The sequence below is a fragment of the Helianthus annuus genome, chromosome 2 (genome assembly GCF_002127325.2).
Source record: "Helianthus annuus cultivar XRQ/B chromosome 2, HanXRQr2.0-SUNRISE, whole genome shotgun sequence".
In the NCBI taxonomy this organism is placed as follows: Eukaryota; Viridiplantae; Streptophyta; class Magnoliopsida; order Asterales; family Asteraceae; genus Helianthus; species Helianthus annuus.
In genome coordinates this window covers 121,514,828-121,541,047 of record NC_035434.2, presented here as the reverse complement: position 1 = coordinate 121,541,047, position 26,220 = coordinate 121,514,828, and the positions used below count along the sequence as shown (strand labels likewise).

The following is a 26,220-nucleotide window of genomic DNA, read 5'->3' as shown; positions in this document are numbered from 1 at the left end:
GGTAATATCTCTATGTTTCAAAGGTAGTTGTAAAACTCTGTTAGTTATAATTATATATTAGTTTTTTTTACCCACATTTATTTCTAGAACTTTATTATCCTTGCAGGTTCATACAAGGGTTTTATGAGTGATAAACGACACTAATTTATAATTTGGTATTCAAAAAATACAATTAAAAGACTTTTTTTACGTAAATTTCTTGGTCGACCCTATTTCCAACATATACAAACACAAATTTGAAGATGTCGGCATGAATAGGGAAAGCAAATGGTTGGCCACTGCCAAAAGTGGCGGCCAGCTTTATTATTTTTTTTTTCTTTGCATAAAATAGGTATTTATAAGTCCTGTCAAATTACGATTTTATCACATGTTTAAAATTATGATATTGCCCCCAGTTCGAAATTAAATTTAATGGCAGGGAATAGTATCACCCTGCCATTGGTTCAAATGGGTGGCCGCCTCTCCCTCATTGGACAATCCAGTTTATTATTTTATACACACTTTAAAATTACGTTTTTGCCCTGCAATAGTGTTTTTCTCCCATTGGTTCAAATGGGCGGCGAGCAATACCTATTGGAACACCCAGTTTATTATTTTATATCCACTTTAAAATTACGTTTTTGCCCCCAGTTAAAAAATACAGTTTTGTCTCAACTTCAAAATACATTTACCCTTTTGCCCCGAGCTAAAAAATACGATTTCGCACTCGGTAAAAAAATTACGCTTTTACCCTCAGCAAAAATTATGTTTTCGCCCTAGTTCAAAATAAAATTTTGTTTTCCACTAGCTTAAAATTACGAATTTACACCAGCTTATTATTTTATACCTACTTTGATATTACGGTTTTGCCCACAGTTCAAAATTACGTATTTGCCCCCCGTTCAAAATAAATTTATGCTTTTGTCCCCAACTAAAATTTACGAATTTCTCATTGGATCAAAATTACGATATCACCCTCAATTCAAAATTACGTTTCGCCCCCTGTGCAAAATAAAATTATGGTTTTCCCCTAGCTAAAAATTAGGATTTTACCCCGAGGAAAAAAATTGATTTTCCCCCAAGTAAAAATAAAAATATGACTTTGCCCCAGCTGCCTAACACTCTTTTTATTTTTTATTTCTAGCAAAACTATAGTACTGTTTTTTTAATTGGCTCAGGATTATTCGGCCATCACCCCGCAACGCGGGTGTGGCATCACCTAGTTGCCTAATAAACCAAGGAAAATATCTAGGGCCCCGTCATTTAAGGGCCCCACCCGTTCATGAAAAAAGCTAAGACTGTGAGATATGGGGCGTGGGTTGGGGCGGCAGTTGCCAACCAACGCTAGCTAGACCACACCGTGCTAGCGTTGGTCATGGCATTGCCCCGTTGGCTTGGGATTGAGCTAGCGTGGGTGGCGGGGGACATGGCTGACTTGGTTGGCTGGTCCAATATAGTCTTTGCCAAATGGCTACTTTAATTAAAAAAAATTTACCACTTCTCTACTTCTTATATCATATCTCTTTATTTTTTTTAAATCAACCCACAACATCCTACAATGCATCCTTTTAACCAAAGCTACGACCCAAACAACTCCTTTGGATACCAAGAAAACCCGAACTCTAGCCCGCCACCAAACCGTCCACCACCAAATCCGACCCAAATACCCCTTACACGCGATCATCCACAACAACCGCCTCGGGTAAAGGGTTGTACACCGACCAGTTGGAAGATCTTGGGACGAAAATTGATACATTTAATTTCCTCCAACAATAAAGGATCGAGATGAGAAAAAATATCCAAGCGTTGTACGATAAAAAGATATCTCTTAAAGAAAAACCCAAAGATATGAAATTTCTCGCTATGCCCGTTGATCACCTTACCGGCCCACAATTGGTAATGACGCTGTAAATTAAAGAAGAAATCATCAAAAAATATAACATGGAGAAATCATGATTTTATTTAAATTTTATGTAGCATTTTTTTTTATTTTATGTAGTTTTTTTAATTTTATTTGTAGTTTTTAAAAATATTATATGTAATCTTCTTTTCTATTTTAATTAATATGTCATTTTTATTAAATTAATTTTAAAATAGTTTAAACAAAACAAAATCCACAGGGCTGGCCATGCCAGCCGAAGCCACGCCATGTAACACCTCGCGTTTTTGAAAGTCAAAGTTAAAGAAAGAAAAGATTGCTAATTGCGATCTGTCACTCCTTTCTTAACTATTGATTTTACTACTTTGACTTGTAATCGAATTCTATTTTTTGTTTGCTTTAGTTGTATTATGTGGAGTATCTATAACAATTGAGATTTAATCTCATGTTTAATCGCTAATCTATTTATCGCTAATCACATCGCAATCGCATTCGCAACTTGATTTACAGGTTCTGTATATTATTTTACGTGTGTGTGCTATTTGTGTGTTACTTGTGCATGTTTATATTATGTTTGTGGTGATTAACTGAAACGCAATCGCAACTCTATCGCAATGCAATGTAATCACAAAAGCTAAACGCAAGTTTATTTATGTTGATTGTATGTTCGATATAGTACTTGAGTAACTATTAATTAAATATATCGCATCGCTTATCTACACTCGCTCAAACGCATCGCAACGCTTAACGCACGAAACGAAACATCGAAACCCAACCCGCGACAACTTTCGATCGAATGACCATTCGATCGAATGGTCATCCGTACGGATGACCATCCGATCAGATGGCCATCCGATCGGGTTGCCATCCGATCCGGCACTGCACCACCTTTCCTCTTTTGGAATCCTATAAATAGCACCTGTCACATCACAAATAGTGATGTGACAGCTCTTGTGCGACCAGCTCCCTCTTGGCTCTATTTCTCTCGATTTCTCACGATTCTTTTAAGTTTTCAACTCAAATCTTGTACAACATCTACACACACTTCTTCATCATTTACACCTTCGAATCTTCCCCGATTTGAGGTGTTCTAGGGTGATTTCACCATGGGGTTCTTATGAACTTCAAGATTTGGCTTCATTCCACAAAGGCAACTCAGATCTAAAGGATTTCAACATGTTTTCCACCAAAATCTAAACATTTTCACGAGTAGAAGGATTGAAAGATGGATTCATAACTTTCTTTCAACACTTTTAAATATAGTAACTCAAAACCGATAGAATCGGAGCTCGTTCAGGCCTTCTACTCGCCTTCTAGTGAAGTGTCGGCCCAAGATCTGATTCCTATCAAGGAGACAACCGATTTCGGGTTGAACATGAACAACCGTCACGAACAACTAACTGATCAGGCTGGGTTGATTCCCACTTCGATTGGACGACTTGGGCTTGTCGAGGTTTCTGTTGTTTAACACGTTGTCATACCGTCTCAGTCAAACCGCAAAACTTTTCAAAAGTTAGCAAAATATTCCAATCGAACGAAAATCCGATCGGATTGCACTTGTTCTTCATCACTTAAACTTTTCACAAATTTCCAATACATATTCAAAACCAGCGAATGGCCATCCGATCAGAAGACCATCTGATCGAATGACCATCCTGCTGTGAACTTGTTCTCTGAGATGTACCTCGTTGGACGGATTGCCATCCGATCGAACGACCGTTCGACCCGACCACCTGAAAGGTAGAGATACTTCTCTGTTTTTAAAATGCTACAATGAAAACTTCAAAGCCATCATAAACAAACACATGCATCCCAAACGAATGCCAATCCGACCGAATAGCCATCCCACCGGTTGACCATCCATCAGGATTTTCATCAGATCGAATGACCTTCTGTACGGATTGTCATTCGATCGAATGGCCATTCGTCACTTCTTTCACTTGCACCGTTTACCGCCTCGTTCTTCGCTTATGCTATCGTTAACTGTTCAGGCTAAAATCTGAGCATTCCCTTAGAGAGTGTTAAGTTACTAAACACAATCTGTGAGTATACTCGATCCCTTTTTTCTTTACGCACTTTTGGGTGTTACATACGTTACCTATATTCAAATCACAATCGACACACAATGCAAACACTTTTATACACTAACCGTTACTGCATGTTATACGTGTTACTCGATGAATGCTTGTATGTTATGTTTACACAGTGATTGTTTCCTGACATCTTAGCAACTATAGTACTATAGTTTGGACTCAGTACCTGTCATGGACAAGGGTTGTTAAGGGCTTTTCTTCATGTGTCCCAGTGGGGACATGTGTTGCGCATTCTACAACTCGCAGTCACGTCTGTGCATATTTCATTGTCGATAACATACTAGCTTCATTTTGCTACATGTTACATGCTGGTTATGCGTAAACGATTTTCGCTTTCTACCATACTATTAGACTTGTATGCTTACCTTTACACAATGCGTATTGACCTCTTTTTTAACGTGTGTGACAGGTGTTTAGGATGTTGTGATTGCTTGCTATCTTTTGTGGAATCAAGATAGGATGGGTCTAGAAACAAACAATTTAAATTCTGAGTTGTCGAAACAATTTATTGTCTTTGAGATACTATATCTATAATAATTACTTTGCTGGATATGTTTTGGTATGGGACTTAACGTTAAATATTCGGTAATATTAGTTGTTATGGAATTCTCCTGGACAATCTTTTTCGCTCAATGCCATGCCCCGATGTTTCCGCCATCGGTTGGGGTGTGAAAGATTGGTATCAGAGCCATAACTATAGGGAATTAGGCAAGACTCGACCTAGTCCGGGTTAGAAACGACCTAGTCTATAGTCTAAGTACCAACAGGCCGACTTGTGCATACCCAGTAGGGGTATTGTACGAGTTTACTTGTTATTCTCGCTCGCACTCGGTGAACACTATCACTTAGCCTTTCCTAAGGCTAGCACCGCACACTATTTTCAAAAATGAACGAGTGATTAGATCGAGACTAGGTGTGAAAACTGCAAACTCTCGATTGGATCACTTGTTCGACGCTCGATTTTTACTATAAACACGAGAATTTGCGTTGAATCAGGAGTGAAATCCATACTTCGACGCATTTCTCTCTCTCTATCTCGTGATTCTATCACACAAACACGAATAAAGTCGTTAAGTTAGAGGTGAAACCCGAATCTTGGTGACTTATTCCACTCTTCGTAATGGTTTTCAAACTCTCACCAAAGTCTCGACGGACTCCAACGACTTGGGTCATGCTGTAACTGGAAGGATGTGTGTCGTTCGCCCAAAACGAGGCGAGAGCACAGTCCAGAAGGCCAAAGCGTGTACTCGAAGCCCTTGTGAATAGTCGAAACACCTTCGGTAGTCAATGTCTACGCACCCAAGACAATCTATCTTCGATTTTATGTGTTTCGATTTGGATTTCGCCGCTGCTAACCCTGATTTTGTCGCTTGTGTGTGGAATTTTATATGTTTTTATATGTTTATGTGTTTTAATTTTTGGTGATTTATTCGCTTTTTGCTTTTCGCTTTGATCGACATACACAACTCGTACTGCACATCCATCTCAAAACGTTAACAAATCGCATGCTATGTTACTCGCAATCTCGATATTCGCACTCGCAACTCTTGATCGCCTTACGCAGCTTCAAAGGATAGGTGAATACGTGCAATATATGTAGGTGAATACGTGCAAAATATAGTGAAGATGTGCTACTTGCTTCTGTCCTTACGTGGACTACGTGCTTCTATGCTTACGTGCCGCCGTGAATTATGTGCCGCCGTGATTACGTGCCTATGTGATTAGACGTGTTACTGAGCTTTAGTAGTGTTAAGTATGTTGTCAGGTGAGATTCGACATATTGTCTTTGAATCCTGTGGCGATGTCTATTGCAGACAATGTCGTCATTTGGATCGCACACTGCTCGCTTGTAACAACTATCACTAAAATCCGTAATTAGGACGATAATTAATCAATAAGGAAACCCTAATTAAGACACCCAAGCATGTCAAGCAAGTAGGTAGGCATGTCAATCAAGCAAGAAGGTAGGCATGTCAAGCAAGTAGGTAGGCATGTCAATCAAGCAAGTAGGTAGGCATGTCAATCAAGCAGGTAGGCATGTCAAGCAGGTAGGTAGGCATGTCAATCAAGCAGGTAGGTAGGCATGTCAATCAAGCAAGAAGGTAGGCATGTCAATCAAGCAGGTAGGTAGGCATGTCAATCAAGCAGGTAGGTAGGCATGTCAATCAAGCAGGTAGGTAGGCATGTCAATCAAGCAAGAAGGTAGGCATGTCAAGCAGGTAGGTAGGCATGTCAATCAAGCAGGTAGGTAGGCATGTCAATCAAGCAGGTAGGTAGGCATGTCAATCAAGCAGGTAGGTAGGCATGTCAAGCAGGTAGGTAAGCATGTCGAATTTCTGGCTATAAATAGCCGACCTTGGCACTTGATTTCTGGTGTTCAAACGTCGGCCAAATTTGTTCTGTACATCGAGTTTAGGCTCTTAATATCACAAATTAAACACACACGATCACGAAGTGCTGCCGCAATCAGGGTAATTACTCGATCGCTATTACGATTCATTTTCTGGGATCAATATATCCAAAGAATGTCTAGGTGTCGCCCACATTGGGTTATACTTTGTCGTTTGTCGATAATTCGATAAATGAGGTGAAGTATTATACTTTGTCGTTTGTCATTAATTCGATAAATGAGTTGAAGTATTATACTTTGTCGTTTGTCGATAATTCGATAAATGAGTTGAAGTATTATACTTTGTCGTTTGTCGTTAATCCGATAAATGAGTTGAAGTATTGCACTTTGTCATTCATTGTGAGAATTTGATCTCGTGAGTTGTCGTGATTGCTGTATTGATCACTAACCCGTTTGCGTGTATGCATTACTATTTGAATTAGGATAATCAAGGCTAATCAGTAGGCTTATACCTTGCCCGTTAAATCTGCAAAGTGAGTCATTCCTCTTTTATAAATTCTTTTCTCACAGTTTGTGAGTCATTCTTCTTTTTATCAAACTGTTTTACAATACTCCAAATTATTTTCAAAGTGTTATAATTACAGGGATTAAGTCGTGGTTATCTTGATCGCTGGTTAGTGGGGTATTGTGCACATTACTAATTTCTCACGGTTAGGCAATAAGCCCTAACAGGGGTTAGGCTACAAGACCTAACAGTGACAAAACGTCACTAATTGGGTGACTGGACCCAATAGTGGTATGACCATCGTCACACGGGTGGCAAGACCAGATATAAAATAAGATACTGCCATCGTAATCGCTCTTATGTTGTAATTAATAACTATGTGTCGTTTTATCAAACTGAATGATTCACTCAGTATTTCCCCGCTGACAAAACCTTTTTACAACATGTTTCAGGTGACATACTGTGAATTCAGTACACGTGCTACGGAGCACCGTCAAGCTTGAAGTAGTGGCTCATATGAATAAATAAACATGTTTGTAAAATAATAAAATGATGAAATTTACGGGGTTATCCCGATATGTAAATATATAATACTCGAGCATTTTCAATATTTAAAACGATCCTGTTAAGACTTCCGCTGTAAACATGAATACCGCTGGTTTCCTGTCCCGCGGCTCCTGGACCGGGTAAAACCGGGCGCGGGGGCCGTGACATCGCTCCTCCCGTCGTAACCACGAGGACAAACGCATCGCTGTGCTAGTCGCTAAGCAGATGGCTAAGGTCATTCCGCAAATTGTCAGTGAGTTGAATGAAAACGCTAGCAAGTCCTCTGAGGAGTCCAGGACTGATTCTCCACGTGCTACTTTTAGCTTCAAGCAATTTAAAGTCTGCGGACCCAAAGAATTCACCGGAGAAGATGGACCTACTGCCATATTTCAATGGTTCGATTCAATCGAAGTCACCCTGCGCCTAAGCTGCTGTCCTTGTAATCTCCGCACTGTTAACGCCACTGGCGTTTTCCAGTCCAGGGCTCTGGACTGGTGGACTGCCGAAAGAACCTATGGGCTTACGTAGAATGAGTTGAAGGACATCATGATGAAGGAGTTCTGCCCTCCCCACGAGCTTCAGAAGCTTGAGGACAAGTTCTGGCACATCAGGCAAGAGGGTGGTGACAACGCTGGTTTAACTACCCGCTTCAAGCAGCTGAGTATCATTTGCTCGGGCCAAGTTACTACCCCTGTAATCACCATCAAGAAATACATCCGTGCTCTACCGGATTGTGTGGCTGATTTCGTGCAAGCCGCGAAGACACAACTATTGAAGAGACCTTCCTGCTCGCTGCCGAGATCAATGACAAGCGAGTTCGGGCTGGTTACTTTGATAAAACCTCCAAGAATCTTCATCAAGTTACCGCTACTCCCACCGCTGAAATCACCGCCGCACCGCAAGCTTCAAAGTCCTCTCGCCGTAAGAGAAAGAACAACAACAACAATAGAAAAACTTGCGCTGTCACAGCCGCTGCTCCGCTTCAAGCTATCCCTGCTGAACCGCAGCCTTAACACCGTCAAGTAGCGGCATCGGTGACTAATGCAACACTGGCCAAGCGTGCATATACTGGTCCTCACCCGCTCTACCCTACCTGTACTTATCATCATCCTACTGGGATTGCTTACAGATTTTGTGTTCACTGCAACCTGTACGGACACTTTACTGCTAATTTCCGTACTGGTCCACGCCAAGCTCCAGCTCAAGCTCAAGGTCAAGCTCCTCCACCACAAGCTCTCCTTCCTGCTCTCTAGGGCCAACAAGCAGCTCCTGCACCAGCTGCTCACGCTAGGGCTTGCTTTCATGTGGTGATCCCATCCACTTTGCAAACATGTGCCCCAAAAGAGTGGTAAAGCAAGAGCCACAGCAGCAGCCTCAACAGCAGCAACAGCCAGCAGCCCGCGGACGTGCTTTCAACATCAACGCCCGCCAGGCTCAAGTAGATAACAACGTGGTTAATGGTACGTTCCTTGTGAACGGTATATATGCTTCGTGTTTATTTGATACTGGAGCCAATAACTGTTTTGTATCGTTTGAATTCGAGAAGCTCCTTAATCGTAAGTACGCCCATCTCCCAACGACGTTCGACGTTGAAGTTGCCACTGGAAGAACCGTCGCTGTCAATTCTGTCCTACTTGATTGTACGCTTAAACTCAACAATCATGTCTTCCCAATCGACCTTATTCCAATGCAGCTCGGTAGTTTTGACATCATAGTAGGCATGGATTTTCTTCATTAAAATCGTGCTGAAGTCGTTTTCTTCGATAAGATGATTCATTTCTCGCTCGCTAATGGTGATCAATTTTGTGTTTATGGTTAAGTCGCATCGAAGAAACTCCATCTTATACCGTGTGTCCAGGCTAGCAAGTATCTCCGCAAGGAATACCAAGCTTTCTTGGCGCACATTGTAGTAACGGAGAAAAAGGAAGTTAAGGCAATGGATAAGGTGCCAGTGGTTCGTGATTTTCCTAACGTCTTCCCTGATGATTTGCCTGGTTTACCTTTGAGTCATGATATCGACTTCGGTATTGACCTCATTCCTGGAGCAAATCCTGTTGCTAAATCTCCTTATCGCCTCACTCCCTCTGAAATGCGCGAACTCTCGAGTCAACTCCAGGAATTTCTTTACAAAGGCTTCATTCGCCCTAGCACCTCTCCTTGGGGCGCGCCAGTTCTTTTTGTCAAAAAGAAGGACGGGTCGTTCCGGATGTGCATCGACTATAGGGAATTGAATAAGCTGACTATCAAGAATTACTATCCTCTGCCTCGAATCGATGATTTGTTTGATCAATTGCAAGGTGCTACATGTTTCTCAAAGATTGGTTTACGCTCAGGCTATCACCAGTTACGCATTCAAGAGGAGAATATACCGAAAACCGCCTTCCGAACCCGATACGACCACTATGAGTTCGTTGTTATGCCCTTTGGTTTAACCAACGCACCCGCGGTTTTCATGGATCTGATGAATCCCGTGTGCAAACCCTTTTTTGGCCGCTTCGTCATCGTGTTCTTCGACAACAACCTTATCTATTCAAACTCGAACGCCGAACACGCGCAACATCTACGTTTGGTTCTCGAACTACTCTAAGGGAATCGACTCTATGCCAAGTTCTCCAAGTGTGAATTTTGGCTGGAGGAGGTTCAATTCCTCGGTCACATTGTCAATAGTCAAGGTATTCACGTCAACCCCGTGAAGATTGAAGCTGTTAAGAAGTCTCAAAAATCGTTGTGCCACTTACCTCTCTCACGCATAAAGACAAGCCTTTTGTTTGAGGAGCTGAACAAGAGACTGCCTTTCGAACTCTCAAGCATATGCTCTGCAATGCTCCTGTACTCGCTTTACCTGACGGAAACGATGACTTTATAGTCTACTGTGATGCCTCGAACCTTGGTCTTGGTTGTGTTCTCATGCAACGGGACAAGGTTATCGCTTACGCATCTCGTCAGCTCAAGATCCATGAGAAGAACTATACAACCCACGACCTCGAGCTTGGTGCAGTTGTTTTTGCATTAAATATTTGGCGACAATACCTTTATGGTACCAAGTGTATGGTCTTCACCGACCATAAGATCCTGCAACACATCTTGAGTCAAAAGAAACTGAATATGCACTAACGCCGATGGGTTGAACTTCTTAATGATTACGACCGTGAGATTCGTTATCATCCTGGCAAAGCAAATGTCGTTGCCGATGCTCTAAGCCGACGAAGCTATTTGCATAGCGTTAGTAATATCCAAGCCCAACATGCTTGTTTTACCGAACGCACTTTGAAGAAGGAAAGGATTCTCCACAACGGCGAACAACTGGTGAATAAATCGAACGGTATATTCCATTACCTAGACCGAATTTGGATCCCCAAGCGCACCAACTTACGGCAAATTTTACTGGACGAAGCCCACAAATCTCGATATTCTATTCATCTCGGTCCCGACAAGATGTACCATGACCTTCGCTATAAGTACTGGTGGCCGGGCATGAAGAAAGATATCGCTATCTATGTTTCGAAGTGCCTAACTTGTTCAAAAGTCAAGGCCGAACAACAAAGACCCTATGGCTTACTCGTCCAACCCGAGATCCCTATGTGGAACTGGGAGAGTATAGTTATGGACTTCATAACGAAACTTCCGCGCACGCCATCAGGTCACGGCAGCATCTGGGTCAACGTCTGCCGATACGAGAAGACTTTAAGGTAGAAAAATTAGCCTGGATCTACACCGACGAGATCATCTGTCGACACGGGACGCCTCGTGACATCATCTCTGACCGCGATGGTCGGTTTACCTCACGTCTTTGGGAAACGTTTCAATCTGCTCTCCGTACTACTCTCAATCTAAGTATCGCTTTCCATCCCCAAACCGACGGTCAGACTGAAAGAACTTCGTACCCTTAAAGACATGCTTCCCTCGTGTGTCATAGATTTCGGTGGTAATTGGGATGCGCACTTACCTTTTGTCGAATTCTTGTACAATAACAGTTATCATTCTTGCATGCAAATGGCACCATTTGAGGCATTATACGGAAGAAAATGTCAATCGCCTATTGTATGGCACGAGATCAGAGATGCGCAAATAACCGGTCCTGAGCTGTTGCAAGAAACGACTGACAAAATCCTCCAATTTCGAGACAATCTGCTAAAAGCTCGGAATCATCAGAAAAGTTACACCGATAGACGCCGCAAGCCCCTTGAATTTGACGTTGGCGGTCACGTACTCCTAAAGGTATCACATTGGAAGGGCGTGATCAGATTAGGCAAGAAAGGAAAGCTCGCGCCTCGATGTTTTGGACCCTTTAAGATTCTGGAAAGGATCGGCAAAGTGGCCTACAGACTCGAACTACCGGAGGAACTTAGCAACATCCACCCGACTTTGTACGTTTCGAACCTCAGAAACTTTCTGGCCGAGCAGAATTTACAAGTGCCACTTGACGACCTACAAGTGGATGAAACATTACACTTCGTGGAGAAGCTTGTCGAGATCATGGACCGAGAAACCAAGAAGCTCAGGCGCTCACGCATTGTCATTGTGAAGGTTCACCGGGAAGGCAAACGGGGCGCAGGGTTCACCTGGGAACTCGAAAGTGACATGAAGGCGAAGTGCCCACAGCTTTTCGTTACACTTGCGCCTTAATTTCGAGACGAAATTCCCTAAACTAGGGGAGGCTGTAACACCTTGTGTTTTTGAAAGTCAAAGTACAAGTCAAAGTCAAAGTCAAAGGAAGAAAAGATTGCTACTTGCGATCTGTCACTTCTTGCTTAACTATTGATTTTACTACTTTGACTTGTAATCGAATTCTATTATTTGTTTGCTTTAGTTGTATTATGTGGAGTATCTATAACAATCGAGGTTTAATCGCATGTTTAATCGCTAATCACATCGCAATTGCATTCGCAACTTGATTTACAGGTTCTGTATATTGTTTTACGTGTGTGTGCTATTTGTATGTTACTTGTGCATGTTTATATTATGTTTGTGGTGATTAACCGAAACGCAATCGCAACTCTATCGCAACGCAATCTAATCACAAATGCTAAACGCAAGTTTATTTATATTGATTGTTTGTTAGATATAGTACTTGAGTAACTATTAATAATATCTATCGCATCGCTTAATCGACACTCGCTCAAACGCATCGCAACGCTCAACGCACGAAGCGAAACATCGAAACTCAACCCGCGGCAACCTTTCGATCGAATGGTCATCCGTACGGATGACCATCCTATCGGATGGCCATCCGATCCGACACTGCACCACCTTTCCTCTTTTGGAATCCTATAAATAGCACCTGTCACATCACAAACAGTGATGTGACAGCTCTTGTGCGACCAGCTCCCTCTTGGCTCTATTTCTCTCGATTCCTCGCGATTCTTGTAAGTTTTCAACTCAAAACTCGTGCAAGTATCATCTACACACACTTCTTCATCATTTACACATTCGAATCCTCACTTTTAACCATGAAATCTGCCCAATTTGAGGTGTTCTAGGGTGATGTCACCATGGGGTTCTTATGAACTTCAAGATTTGGCTTCATTCCACCAAGAACAACTCAGATCTAAAGGATTTTAATATGTTTTCCACCTAAATCTAAACATTTTCATGAGTAGAAGGATTGAAAGATGGATTCATAACTTTCTTTCAACACTTTTACACTTATTAACTCAAAACGATAGAATCGGAGCTCGTTCAGGCCTTCTACTCACCTTCTAGTAAAGTGTTGGTCCAAGATCTGATTCCCATCAAGGAGACAACCGATTTCTAGTTGAACATGAACAACCGTCACGAATAACTAACTGATCAGGCTGGGGTGATTCCCACTTCGATCGGACGACTTGGGCTTGGCGGGGTTTCTGTTGTTTAACACCTTGTCATACCGTCCCAGTCAAACCGCAAAACTTTTCAAAACTTAGAAAAATATTCCAAGGTTCAAACGATCAGGTGGTTGAACGGATTGCCATCCGATCGAACGACAATCCGATCGGATTGCACTTAGTCTTCATCACTTAAACTTTTCACAAATTTCTAATACATATTCAAAACCAGCGAATGGCCATCCGATCGGAAGACCATCCAATCGAATGACCATCCTGCTATGAACTTGTTCTCTGCGATGTACCTCGCTGGACGGATCGCCATCCGATCAAACGACCGTTCGACCCGACGATCTGAAAGGTAGAGATACTTCTCTGTTTTTAAAATGCTACAACGAAAACTTCAAAGCCATCATACACAAACACATCCATCACAAACGAATGCCAATCCGACCGAATGGCCGTCCGACCGGATGACCATCCGTCCGGATTGTCATCCGATCGAATGACCATCTGTACGGATTGTCATTCGATCGAATGGCCTTTCGTCACTTAGTTCACTTGCACCGTTTACCCCGCTGTCCTTCGCTGCTATCGTTAATTGTTCAGGCTAATCTCTCAGCATTCCCTTCAATCCAAGAGAGTGTTTAGTTACTAAACACAATCTGTGAGTATACTCGATCCCTTTTTGCTTTACGCACTTTTGGGTGTTACATACGTTACCTATATTCAAATCACAATTGACATACAATGCAAACTCTTTAATACGCTAACCGTTACTGCATGTTATACGTGTTACTCGATGAATGCTTGTGTGTTATGTTTACACAGTGATTGTTGCCTGACACCTTTGCAACGATAGTACTATAGTTTGGACTCAGCACCTGTTGTCGACAAGGGTTGTTAGGGACTTTTCTTCACGTGTCCCAGTGGGGACATGTGTTGCTCATTCTACAGCTCGCAGTCACGTCTATGCATATTTTATTGTCGATAACCTACTAGCTTCACTTTGCTACATGTTACATGCTGGTTATGCATAAACGATTTTCGCTATCTAGTATACTATTAAACTTGTATGCTCACCTTTACACAATGTGTATTGACCTCTATTTTAACGTATGTGACAGGTGTTTAGGATGTTGTGCTTGCTTGCTATCTTTTGTGGAATCAAGATAGGATGGGTCTAGAAGCAAACAATTTAAATTCTGAGTTGTCAAAACAATTTATTGTCTTTGAGATACTATGTCTCTAATAATTACTTTGTTGGATATGTTTTGGTATGGGACTTAACGTTAATTATTCGGTAATATTAGTTGTTATGGAATTCTCCTGGACAATGTGTTTCGCTCAGTGTCATGCTCCGATGTTTCCGCCATCGGTTGGGGTGTGACACGCGACACCACACCACTTGTTTTTGGATATTACCTTGTGGATTCCACACTCGCCACGTGTCGAGCAATGACCTCAACCCAAGCCCCTCCACACCCCATAGTCTAACATCTGTGAGGACCTGATATGAACCTAACTAGTAGCCCATACCCAAATCAGGTGGGCCCTTGTACCGGGTCAAAAAGATTTTGGGAATTAGCTGGGTCAAAGAAGTTACCGAAAGATTATGCTAGTGGGTAACCGGATAGTTGAAGTTTAGGAGTAGTTTTTATCTCTTTAGTATTAATATTTTCTGTTCTAGTTTTTGAGGGGATTGTGGATGTTTATTTATAAAAAAATTAGGGATCTTATACCTTTGTAATGAAGATTTAATCCTTCTCAAATTGGATTATTCTATGAATTTAATCTTTCGATTTCTGGTATCTATCACGATCTCTGCAAATTGCAATTTTATCCCTACAAAATACCATATATGTGCTTTTTTTTTACTTTTATTAATTTTATGTGTTCAAGTGAATGAAAATGTGCCATAACAATGCATGTTGGATGTGGGGCAAAGCAAAAGTTGATGCACATTATGAGTATTTGATATCATTCTGATAAACAGATGAGCACTAAACTAGTAGATGGTATAATCAATCTAAATGCATAAAACTGAGATGATCAAGACGCGACTACTTTGAATGTCTACCCAACGACTGAAATCTTTCACAAAGCACATGAATTTGAACCGATACTTCGATGATAGCCAATAGAAAGTTTCACCTTCGTCGGTGATGATCGACCACGTTTAGCTCAAAGTCGGCCTATGTGTGCGTCCATTAGTTTATTATCTCTTGTCCCAGGCCCGAACAAAGAGAAGAGTTTGGTAGCAATGAAACATGGAAAAGGGCCCATATTTTTAATTCGTATTGGGCCCTCACAATGATTGGACCGACCGAAAAAAAGGCAAAATAATTGAATATCCACTAAAAAAATCCTTGCCCATGCAAAAAATCACGATTCCCTCCTGCATCCAGAAAAAAATGGAAACCCTAGAAGCAGAGATTTTAATCCCAATTGAAATCATGGAAGACATCTTCTCCAGACTCCCCATCAAATCCATACTTCGATTTCGATCCCTCTCTAAACCATGGCTATTGCGCCTCTCCAGTCCATCATTCACCAAACTTCACTCCACTCGCCCTCACCGCACCTCCTTATTTATTTCTGCTCACGATCGTTCCGCTCGAAAACAACACCTGCTCTCCGCCTCTCTTGACGGTGAGCCCGTCACTCATCTCATGACACTCAACGACGTTGATTATTATGATACAACAGAAGTTCAACATTTGAACGGGTTAGTATGTTTTGCTTTGGTCAAATATTATTATGATACAAAACAAGCTCAAATTTTCGTTGTAAACCCTAGCACGCACCAGATTTTTAAACTCCCTGAACAAGATCTAGATTTCAATTCAAGAGGGTGTTACTTATTTGGGTTTGATGAGTCTAAAAACGAACATAAGATTTTAATCATCACGGATATATTTGAATCTGGTACCCTAGAGATTATGATTTACTCTTTGTCGAATTATTCATGGAGAAAGATATATGTTGAGCCTCCTATTAGGTTTGATTGGGATAGTTTGGTATTCGAAGTCAACGGTCACTGCATCAATGTTTGTGTGAATAGTGTAGTGCATCTTTTGCTTCTAGATACATATGACATTTTGGGGTTTGACTTGAGAACAGAGAAGTTTTTAATAATTAACACTCCTCAAGGTGTAATTGATCATAAGGCGCAAAGCGATTACTATCCTGACCTCTTAAAAATCAATGGTTGTATTGGTGTTGTTTGTCATGATGATGATCATGTGTTGGAAAAAAATGGAATGCATATATGGGTATTACAAGACTATGAAAACCGTGTTTGGGTCAGAGAAATAATTATATTCCCCGAGTCTTTGATCAAGTTAGGTTGCCCGATCCCTAGAGATTCTGTTATTATGGACGAGATTATTATTTCCTCGCGCAATATTTCTGGAGATGTGATGAATGTACTTGCCTACAACAGGAAGAGTAGATGTTTTAAATCAGTACAATTCACGCCGGGTCACCAATTACCGTTGTCAAGAACATTCTGGATTGATCATATTCGGTGTTATGTTGAAAGAATGGCGCCTTTGTAGAGAAATATGACAAGATTTGAGGTTTGCACTTATTGGTAGCTCTTAGATGTGTGTTCTTATGGAGTTTTTGTTCTTATATAGTGTTTTACAAACCCCTTATGCTTCTAAACAAGTATTGCTAAACTAATTAAAACTATGTTATGTTTTGGAAGGATTCTATTCTACAAAAAGATTCAAAAGCATGCAGTTTAAAAACTCAGATTTAATTCAGCCAAAAAAAAAAAAAAAAAGATAAAAACCAGAATGTGATGGTTTTTTATTCACTTAATTGTGTGCAATCAAGTGGGTACCACCACTACCATCTTCTTAATCACAAGTAATTGTTTATTGACTATAAGAATTACTAGAAATAATTTTAGGAGGATTAGAAGCTTTATTTTAGTATCCTGCATGATATTCAAATTATAAAAATGTTGAATCTCTTAATATTTGGAATCTCTTTTCAAAACTGAAAAAAAAAATATCACATGTGATGACATGAGTTGGTTCATGAATAATTGAAATCAGGTTCCTTCTTCAAAATCATAAGAAAGTGGTTGAAAATGGTTATCTTCATTGGTTGCTAGGCTGCCATATGTGAAATTGGAACCTTTGCTGATTGCTATCTGTTGTCTCATGTGTGTGAAGGGGTTAATCGAGCAGGTCAATGCAAGTCAGCATTTTAAAGTTAGTGGTCAGTTGTTTGTCTTTAATAAGCAAAGTCAAGACTGTCTCAATTAAATTAGAAGGGTGGTCGATGTTAGTCAAAGTTTTTCTAGGTGGTCGATGTTAGTCAAAGTTTTTCTACTTATCAAAACAATATATGATATATAGCATACCCATTAAACTTAATGACTTAATGTCTGAATGTTGTTACTCCCGATACCCATATGAGATGCATTGATATCAAAATTATCTTTACCTGTAAAATGGAATGTTGGTCACAGACACTGTTCACATTTTTCTATGTTTTTAATACCTAAAGTACATGTATATTTATGTTATCCGTTGTTTAGTTTTACCACATGTGTGGCTTACCGGTAGTGCCTGAGAGAAAGGGGGAGGGCGGGGGAGAAACACTGTGACCATTGGTGGTGTGTGCAATCACCCGATCTCATGGTTATAAAAATCCCGACTAGCCTCCGATTAGTCGCTGAATAATCGCTAGTCCCAGGTTCATCAAGTGATTTTAATCTAGTCGGCCAATTAATCAGTTGGCGGTTAAATCCAGTACTAATTATTTTAAAATCAGTGACAGTCTAGTGATTTTAGTTAAATTCTGGTGAGCTTCTTGACCAAAACCTTTAAATTCCAACAAATATGGTTCGAAGAAGATGTTAAAACATGTCTATGTAAAAAAATACATATAAAAATACGTGTGTATACACATAAAATTGAAAAATACATATAAAAATGAAAATTACATATAAAATCTCAACCGACTAATCCTGATTAACTCCTATTAATCCCGTAATCGCTAGTCGGTACCTCACCGGCCAACTAACGCCTAAAGATACTTAAAGCCTTACTCGATCTCAAACACAATGTGACAATGGGTTTCTAGGGATTTGGTGTTAATCCTTGAAAGAGTCATGGGAACTGGCGGCACTAGAAGCATCCCATGGATGGGAGAGACGATAACATTTCCTGTTTTAAAGCTTTCAAGGTATTTCATATTTATGAAGAATTAGGTTTTCAACCTCGTGTCTAAAATTGATGCTTTGAGAGACAATTGTTTAACTTCTGAATCATTAAGAATTACATCTGGTAACTTTTCTTGTTTTAAAATACATGTTATGCTTAAAAATATTTATTTTTTTTAAAAAGTTCTAAATAAATCACGACGAATAAGATTGGAAATAAAATAAAAACAAGAATAAATAAAGAACTTGGATTCCCCACACTCTAAAAACAAGACCCAAAACTTCTATTCTAACCATTCCATTTGGGAGTGTAAGCAATGATAAAGAGTTTTGCTTGAGGACAAGCAAAGATTTAAGTGTGGGGTATTTGATATGCGCCAAATGCAATATATAAGTTATATCAAATACGGTATAAAAACAACCCTTTTCAGTATATATAGGGGAAGGTTCATTTGAGAAAAAATTTAATGTGAGAAGAAAAAGAATAAAGGGCATATTAGTAAAATATTATTTTAATTATAAATCATATCATTAATTTTTCTCTCTTTAATTAATTAGTCAACTAAACATTAATTATCCTACATATAATCTACAAAACTATATCAAAATTTTCCTACATATACCCTACACGTTATAGAATTTTATCCAACACAATCGAAATTTATCCTACACACCTCGAAATATATATCCTACACAACTAGTAATTTATTCTACACTTTAAATTTAGTAGTTTTTTTTAATTTGGAAAAAGTATATATTTTGAAAAGGAGTTAAAAATTTAATTTAGTTAGTTGTTAAAAGAGAAGAACACAAATTAATGATTTATGTAACTTTACCAATATACCCTTATATTAAAATTAAATGCAAATATTAAATGAAGTAAAATGAAGCATTCTTATTGGTTGAAACTTCTTCTTTTTTATTCTTACCGAAAACTCCTTCTCATTTGAACCCTCAACTTCAGTACTAATATTGGAAAAATTGTGTTTCTTTGTTTACTTTTGATTTTCAGGATTAAAAGAGCTTAAATTAACAAAAGAAACAAATTAATGACAAAAACTAGCATAAATACGAAGGAAGGAAGTTGACAGCGGATTTACCCCCAGACTCAGGCTTGCTGGGTGGCGGTCTGCGAGGTGGGATCACCTCGGCGGTTGGGAGGACCGTGGAATATCTCCCCCCCCCCCCCCCGCGCCCCCCACACTATATCGACCCTCCAAGCTTCACCCCAAGAATAAAAACAAACAAGAATCCTAACACAGGGCCGTTCCTGCCAGGTATGGGGTCATGCCCCACTCAAGATTCCTTGAAAGAAAAGGACAAAAAGAAGACGACAAGGGACACGGGGGCGTGTCCCTTAAGGACGGGCTATGCTCATGTCAAACCCCCAAAATACCACCTAGGGAATGCCCCTGTTAGGCGTATGACGTACCAACAATGAGCCACTAATTTCATTGAACCCAATCAAGTTTATAATTAAAATCTCCACAAATATCATCAACAAATTTAAATGAAAACCAACGTGTTCAGCGGAAGCAAATAGTAACCAAAGTTAAATTGTTTCAAAACCAATGTATAATATCAATAGTGCAATCACATGAATCCCTCCAGTCGACCCATGACCACTCCAGCTACTCCAGAAAACAAGTTCCAAATCCAAGATACCTAACGACCTGCGAGCATGCAACAAGTGTAGACAACGCTGGTGAATTCATAGTTTTACGAAAACATTGGTTACCAAGTGTTTAGTTAATCCATTGAATTTAAATCCAAAAGTAATGTTGATAATACCCCGAATTCAAGACGACTTCTGATTATTTTGCCCTTTCTCCAATGCTCCTATCAAAGCATTGGTCATGACTAGGTCATTAGTTCAACACCCGTCCTCCCAGATACGGGGTGAGGTTGCCAAACCTAAGTAGCGCTACTAACTAATGCCATGTTACCTCCCCGGTAACCAAACAACACGGAGGGACTTTAAAGGTGATAGGAAGAGTATATTATCCAACATTCCCGTTTTTACCCAAAAGACTTATCCCTCCCCGGGATACCCACTGACTATCCCAACCACCGGGACACATGCTCAAGATGAACTCACCTTTGGTTTGCTCGGTAAGATTAGATACTTGTTAAAACTCTTTTAGTCAATCACGTCCTATTAAAGTTACCATGTTTTCATTAGATTTGTATTCAGATAACGGCACAAAACACGTATTCAACACGTAGCACAGGTATCACGTATTTACATTTCAATCACGTAGTATATCATAATTGTGCATACTAAGTGTGCGGCCCAGCTTATGCATACTATGTAGGTCACTTAAACAATTATACACATCTTGGTCCTTGAATAATCTCGTGATTGGCCCAAATCAAAAGTCTGTAGGCAAAAAAAGAAATGCGTGACCTATCTATCCATGTGCGACCAACTCAAGTGAAAGAAGGGAAGTGGGGTCAACGCACTAAGTGTGCAATCATGACACATATTTTGTTTGTACAATGCAGAGACTTTTGAAAGGGTGGGGCCGGCTACTAATGTGGGACTTGCTACCTGTGTGGTACCCTATGCTCCTCAAGTTGTACATTCTTTATCAGAATTTTCAAATAAGCAATTCACATAACAAGATTCAACAGATAGGACAAAACCACTTTTATTAACATCGACAGCCCTATTCCTTCAGCTGATGTTCATGTTTTAATAACAAAACCCTTGTGTTCATGCAACTATAATTATTAAAATCAATCATGCTATTCAGGCTCTCATTTAATCGAGACAACATCTACATCAGATTACTAACAATTGCGGCACCTATAATTATCAATATTAATCATGCTATCGAGCAACTGTAACCGTGCAACCAAAATAATCGACCAAACTCCCAAAATCAACCAACACATGTTCAACCGAGCACGACTATATTCACGTATACATTCGATGCCGTCAACGCGTTTCATGTCCACACACATTCATGAATCTACGGTTATGTTTGCATTAACAATCAGTTCAACAAGTTCCGGTTACCCGTTCATACGACATGTTCATGCATATCATCACATATAATTTACTCTATACTATCATAGTGCACATAGTATTAGCAGTGATTTCATACATAAATCTATTTTCTTGCAAGACTTCAAAAACCAAGAAAACAATTTAACAAGTGTAATAGCTAGCAACCCATAAGGAGTTCAGGTTCGACTTGTTCTTGAGTCCTGATCGCGTGTACAGAACCGGGGCAGAAGGAGTAGAAGGAATCGTAAATTTGTGCGCAGGTTAGGGTTTAACCAGAGAAGTTATGTTGTTGTATTATGTGTGCTGTATTTAATAAAAGCATGCTGGGGCGGTTGGGTCACTTGGGCCGATACTAGAGGAGCTTGGTTTGGGAGGTTGGGCTACGAGTGGAATGTGGGCTGCACACAACAAAAATGCAAAGAAAGAATGGGGTATAGGCTAACAACGATTGTTTTTTAGTAGCATTATGTATTTATTTATTTATTTTTTTATATACACATAACCAACTAATTCTAAAACTATAATTAATCAACTTAACTAAACTAATATAAAAGGGTAATAATCAAGTTATGGTTCGGTCTCATAAGTTCCGAGCTACGTGAGTGGGTTCCAATAGTTCGGGTCGGTTCACGCGACGTGCATTAATTCATCGAATAATACAAGCATATGATTTGATTAATAAAAGCGAAATAAACGGTTACTACCTTGAAGTTACGGGTTGTTACATCATCCCCAACTTGAAAGAAATTTCGTCCCGAAATTTGATAAGCAGTCTCGGAGAAATGAAACCGTGAGTTAAGATTACTGTGGATTTTCCTCGAGTGCCACATCATCCCCAACTTGAAAGGAAATTTCGTCCTCGAAATTCACCAGTTGCATCGGAATTGATTTAGCGGATTCGTACGATTGCGGATACTTAGTCTCGAGTTCCAAGCGGTGATACTCCGCAGGTGGATTTTGGGGATGTGACACTGGGCGTTTTGTGTATGCAATGAAAAACATGTATGTAAAAGCGTTTTCGTGAGAGCCCTATTGATCGTAGTCTAGACTCGAGAATGAATCCTAGTTCGCTACGATCGAAGCTCTGATACCAAGCTGTCACACCCTGGCTTTTGCGGAAGCGTGGGTTTAGTTGGTGTGACTTCTTAATACCATTGCATATGATCATAACAACACTATATGATAAAACCAGTAGGTGTACATCCATTAATTTAATTTTAAAAGTAGTACAACATAATTGTCTGAAATGTCGAGACCAAATTCAAGTTACCAACCATAACATGTTTTAAGGAGTTCAAAAAGACTCAACAAAAGATTTTAAAACAACCCCGAGTTTAGGACCACATATCTCGTCCAGGATTAAGATACGCCTCCTAAGCCCTAATGACTTGGATGACATCTTTATTCACAACGCAGCTTAAAAACTCCAACGCCTGCCAGATCCATTTACTAATTCCCTGAAATACATGTAGTTTGAAAAATCAACAAAAGTTGAGCGAGTTCATGTGTAAGTGAGTATGTATAAACCTTTATAAAAATGTCTGTATGTATGAAAATCCCTGGTATGTAGCAATAAGGAAAAACCATCATTGGGTTACAAAGCCAATGATAAGTGTGAAGTGATGCAGGAAGACTCAACCCTAGCGGATTTGTGCGTCGGGCACTTAGTCATCTCATGGTCCACTCAGCGGACTCAGGAGTGGGGCTCGCTACACCCAAATAGATCTATCACTAATGTCCCTCGGTCCTACAACGAGGATTAATGGCCTTAAGTGTCATGCCCACCACTCACATGTTCGCGTAATAAAAACCCTCCTTAAGCTAACCATACCATGTAAATAAATGTCTGTAATGTCTGTAAATGTCTGTAACATGTATTTCACCCCCGAGGTGTAAAACTGAAAATAAGTAAGAGAAAAGGGGGACATGAACTCACTGTATTGCATCTTCGGTACTCGTAACCCAAATCTCCTCCGCAAACACGACTACCTACAATGGTCGAACGTCTATTAGACGCACGGGTCGTGCCTTGTCTTAGTATTTATGTCTTTGAGTTACGTTCCTTATATTAATTCGAGTGAATTATTTGTCAAAATAATTAATATTTCAACTTAATCATATGTCGTGTTGGAATATTTGTTCAGTCCATATTCTAGTATCAATACTTCTAAAGTATCTTATATACGCGTTTCCTTCCCAAGGATGGGATGCCGGAAATATATTTTTAAGTCCCTTTTAGAGAATATATGTTTAACCATATTAATGTATGAAACCAACCTCCAATACTTTGTATTTTGTGATAAATATTATGACGAGTTTTATTTTGAAAACAAAATCTAGAGTATACTAGTAAACACCCGTCTCAAAAATATTTATTAAGTGTTAGGATTTTCGGAAAATTTCGTCATAGTCTCCTTTGTAAACGGAGGTGTCCATGCTTAATTAGCATATCATTTTCTTTTACATATATCCAATAGTTCATTTTCAATAACCAAACCGACATATCGGCAAACAAAACGTTACTTACTTTATTTCAGCTTCGTTACTCAAAACCGGACTGTTTTCAGGGATTTTTATAAAATAGTTAACCTTTTCTAAAAATTACCAAATTTTTACAGAATGTCACATATGTTCCAAAATTTATTGTGTAAAAATATCAAAGTCTTGTTCGTTACCCATATTTTATAGAAAATCATTTTCTCGACCACAATCAGATTTGTTACTTTCTGATTGCAGTTTACGGAAATATTCACTAAAAATTAACCGTAAGTCCGTTTGACGAAATTCCAGTTGGAGGGTCGTCCAGTCAATGGTGTCCATCTACTGTAAAAATTCCATGAGTCGGTTTCACTCAGGTTTCAGGTTATGACTTCCAAAACAACACACTTTTTCTGCAGTAAAAATGCAGCTTGAGCTGCTGTCCAAAAATAGTCTTTTAAAAATAGTAAACAGTCTCGAAAAATTATGATTCCAGTGCCGTTTGTTTAGTTATTCCAAAATACTCATTTTAGGCTTCAGAAAATCCATTTTTCGATTTAAAATGATCCCGTTATAGCCTGTTGAATTTGGCTGGAAATCCAACTCAGCAAGCTGTTTACATTGTAGAAGTGACTAAAATGCATAAACGAAAGTCCTAACCATGGTTTATTGATGAACAAATGTTAAAACTTCAAACATGCTTTAACCAACCCTAAATCATTCAGATTTCAACCTCACACAACCTTTTTATATATGGTTTTTAGGCAGAATTTTAAGTTCACATTTTAGTGTTTATGCTTTGTGTGTGTCATAAACATTCAACAAATCGTAACAAGAATCAATGTGGAACAAGAGTATGAAGGGGCTTACTACTAGCACAAGGCTAGGGTTGTAATCTTAGTGTAAGGATGATGAAGAATGATGGTGAGAGAAGCTTGAACAAGGCTTCTTGGGAGCACTTCAACTTCACACTTCTATGGAGGATCTTTACAACTTGAAAGAGGGCTTGGTGGAGAAGAAAATGGAGATGTGAAGATGGATGGTGGTGAATTCGGTTATGAGTGGGGGGGGGGGGGTATATGAGCCGAAAATTAAGAGAGAGGAAGGAGGAGATTGGTTGTTGCTTTTGAAATGATGAAATTCTCTTGGAAATAGGCATAACTAGGAGTTAGGGTAATCATACCCATCCTCTTGGCCAATGGAAGCAAGATCCTCTTTACAAAATCTAAACTAAAATATTCTTTAATTATTTGGGCAGATTTTCGGTTATGGGGGGGGGTAAAGTGTAAATTTTTGTTAATTAGTAGGTAATGATTAAAAGGTTAAGGGTATTTACAAGTATAGTGGGTATATGTCATGTTTACATGGTGCATGGGGATTTTTGTGACCATAATTAATTTAAAATGATAAAATAATATTTCTAACAATATTTTCATGTCTCGGGTAATGTCTGGTTGTTCGGTTTCGTATCGTTCCGTTAAAGCGTTTAATTGTCCCGTATAGCGGCTTTTGTGCATCTTTTTGTAACGAAATTAATTCCAACACTTAGGAAAGTGTCCAGGACCATTTAGTCAATACTCTGTATGATATGAGTGTGTTAAGAGCTGAATTGTTACTGAAAATACGGAATTCTGTAATTAAATTGCGTTTTAGGCACTTTCCGGCACTCAAACTATCACCTAGTGACATAGTCTTATGGTCCTCACTTCCCTACACTACATACTAGTGTAGTGTTTTATCCCTGGCCCATACTGGCCTAAAAATAGTATCTGTCCAAGTGCTGGCATTGTCAGCATGTGTCTGAGTTATTCGCTCATTGTACTAACTGTGCTTTGTGCATCAGGTTTGTCACTAAGAGTCTGTATGAAATAAATGGAGTGACTGTATGTAAAGAATGCACATGTATGTATATGACATAAATCAGTAAGCAGTTTAAGGCATCAGATGTAATCAAGCACAGTCATTAAGCACATAATTAGGGTTAATTAATATGTACAGTTTCTGTAATTATACGGGTTGTCACATTCTCCCCCTGTTAAGAAAATTTCGTCCTCGAAATTTGTACTACCTTAACTCCTTAGGGTTTCATTATGCATGTATGTATATGAATAGTACCGAGGTAGATAATCACCAAACCGAATCAAACCTTATTCACATCAAGTGAGTCCAAGAATATATAACAACACGAATCCAATGGTTAAAAGGTATGTGCTTTTAGCATTTAATGCCAAAGGCATAAGTCGTATTGACGTGTAGTCTGGTGTAATCTAGTTACAGGGGTTCCACAAAAGAGGAGTTTTGTCCGATAGGATTCTCAAATGATTGGTCGTAGTATGCAAATTTTCACAAACCATAACATCCGCTATATGAACTCAAAATCAACAACTTGGA

General features: G+C 39.5%; 1 protein-coding gene across 1 annotated transcript; it reads left to right on the top strand.

The window, feature by feature from the left end:
- Positions 1-15,570: 15,570 nt before the first annotated feature.
- On the top strand, positions 15,571-16,716 carry LOC110919417 (putative F-box protein At3g10240). The gene has a single exon (XM_022163687.1). It carries the CDS (start codon positions 15,571-15,573, stop codon positions 16,714-16,716), a length of 1,146 nt encoding a protein of 381 aa, XP_022019379.1.
- The last annotated feature ends 9,504 nt before the right edge of the window (positions 16,717-26,220 follow it).

Coding starts and splice junctions, on each gene's coding strand:
- LOC110919417 (XM_022163687.1), top strand. CDS start 15,571: ATGGAAACCCTAGAAGCAGAGATTTTAATCCCAATTGAAATCATGGAA.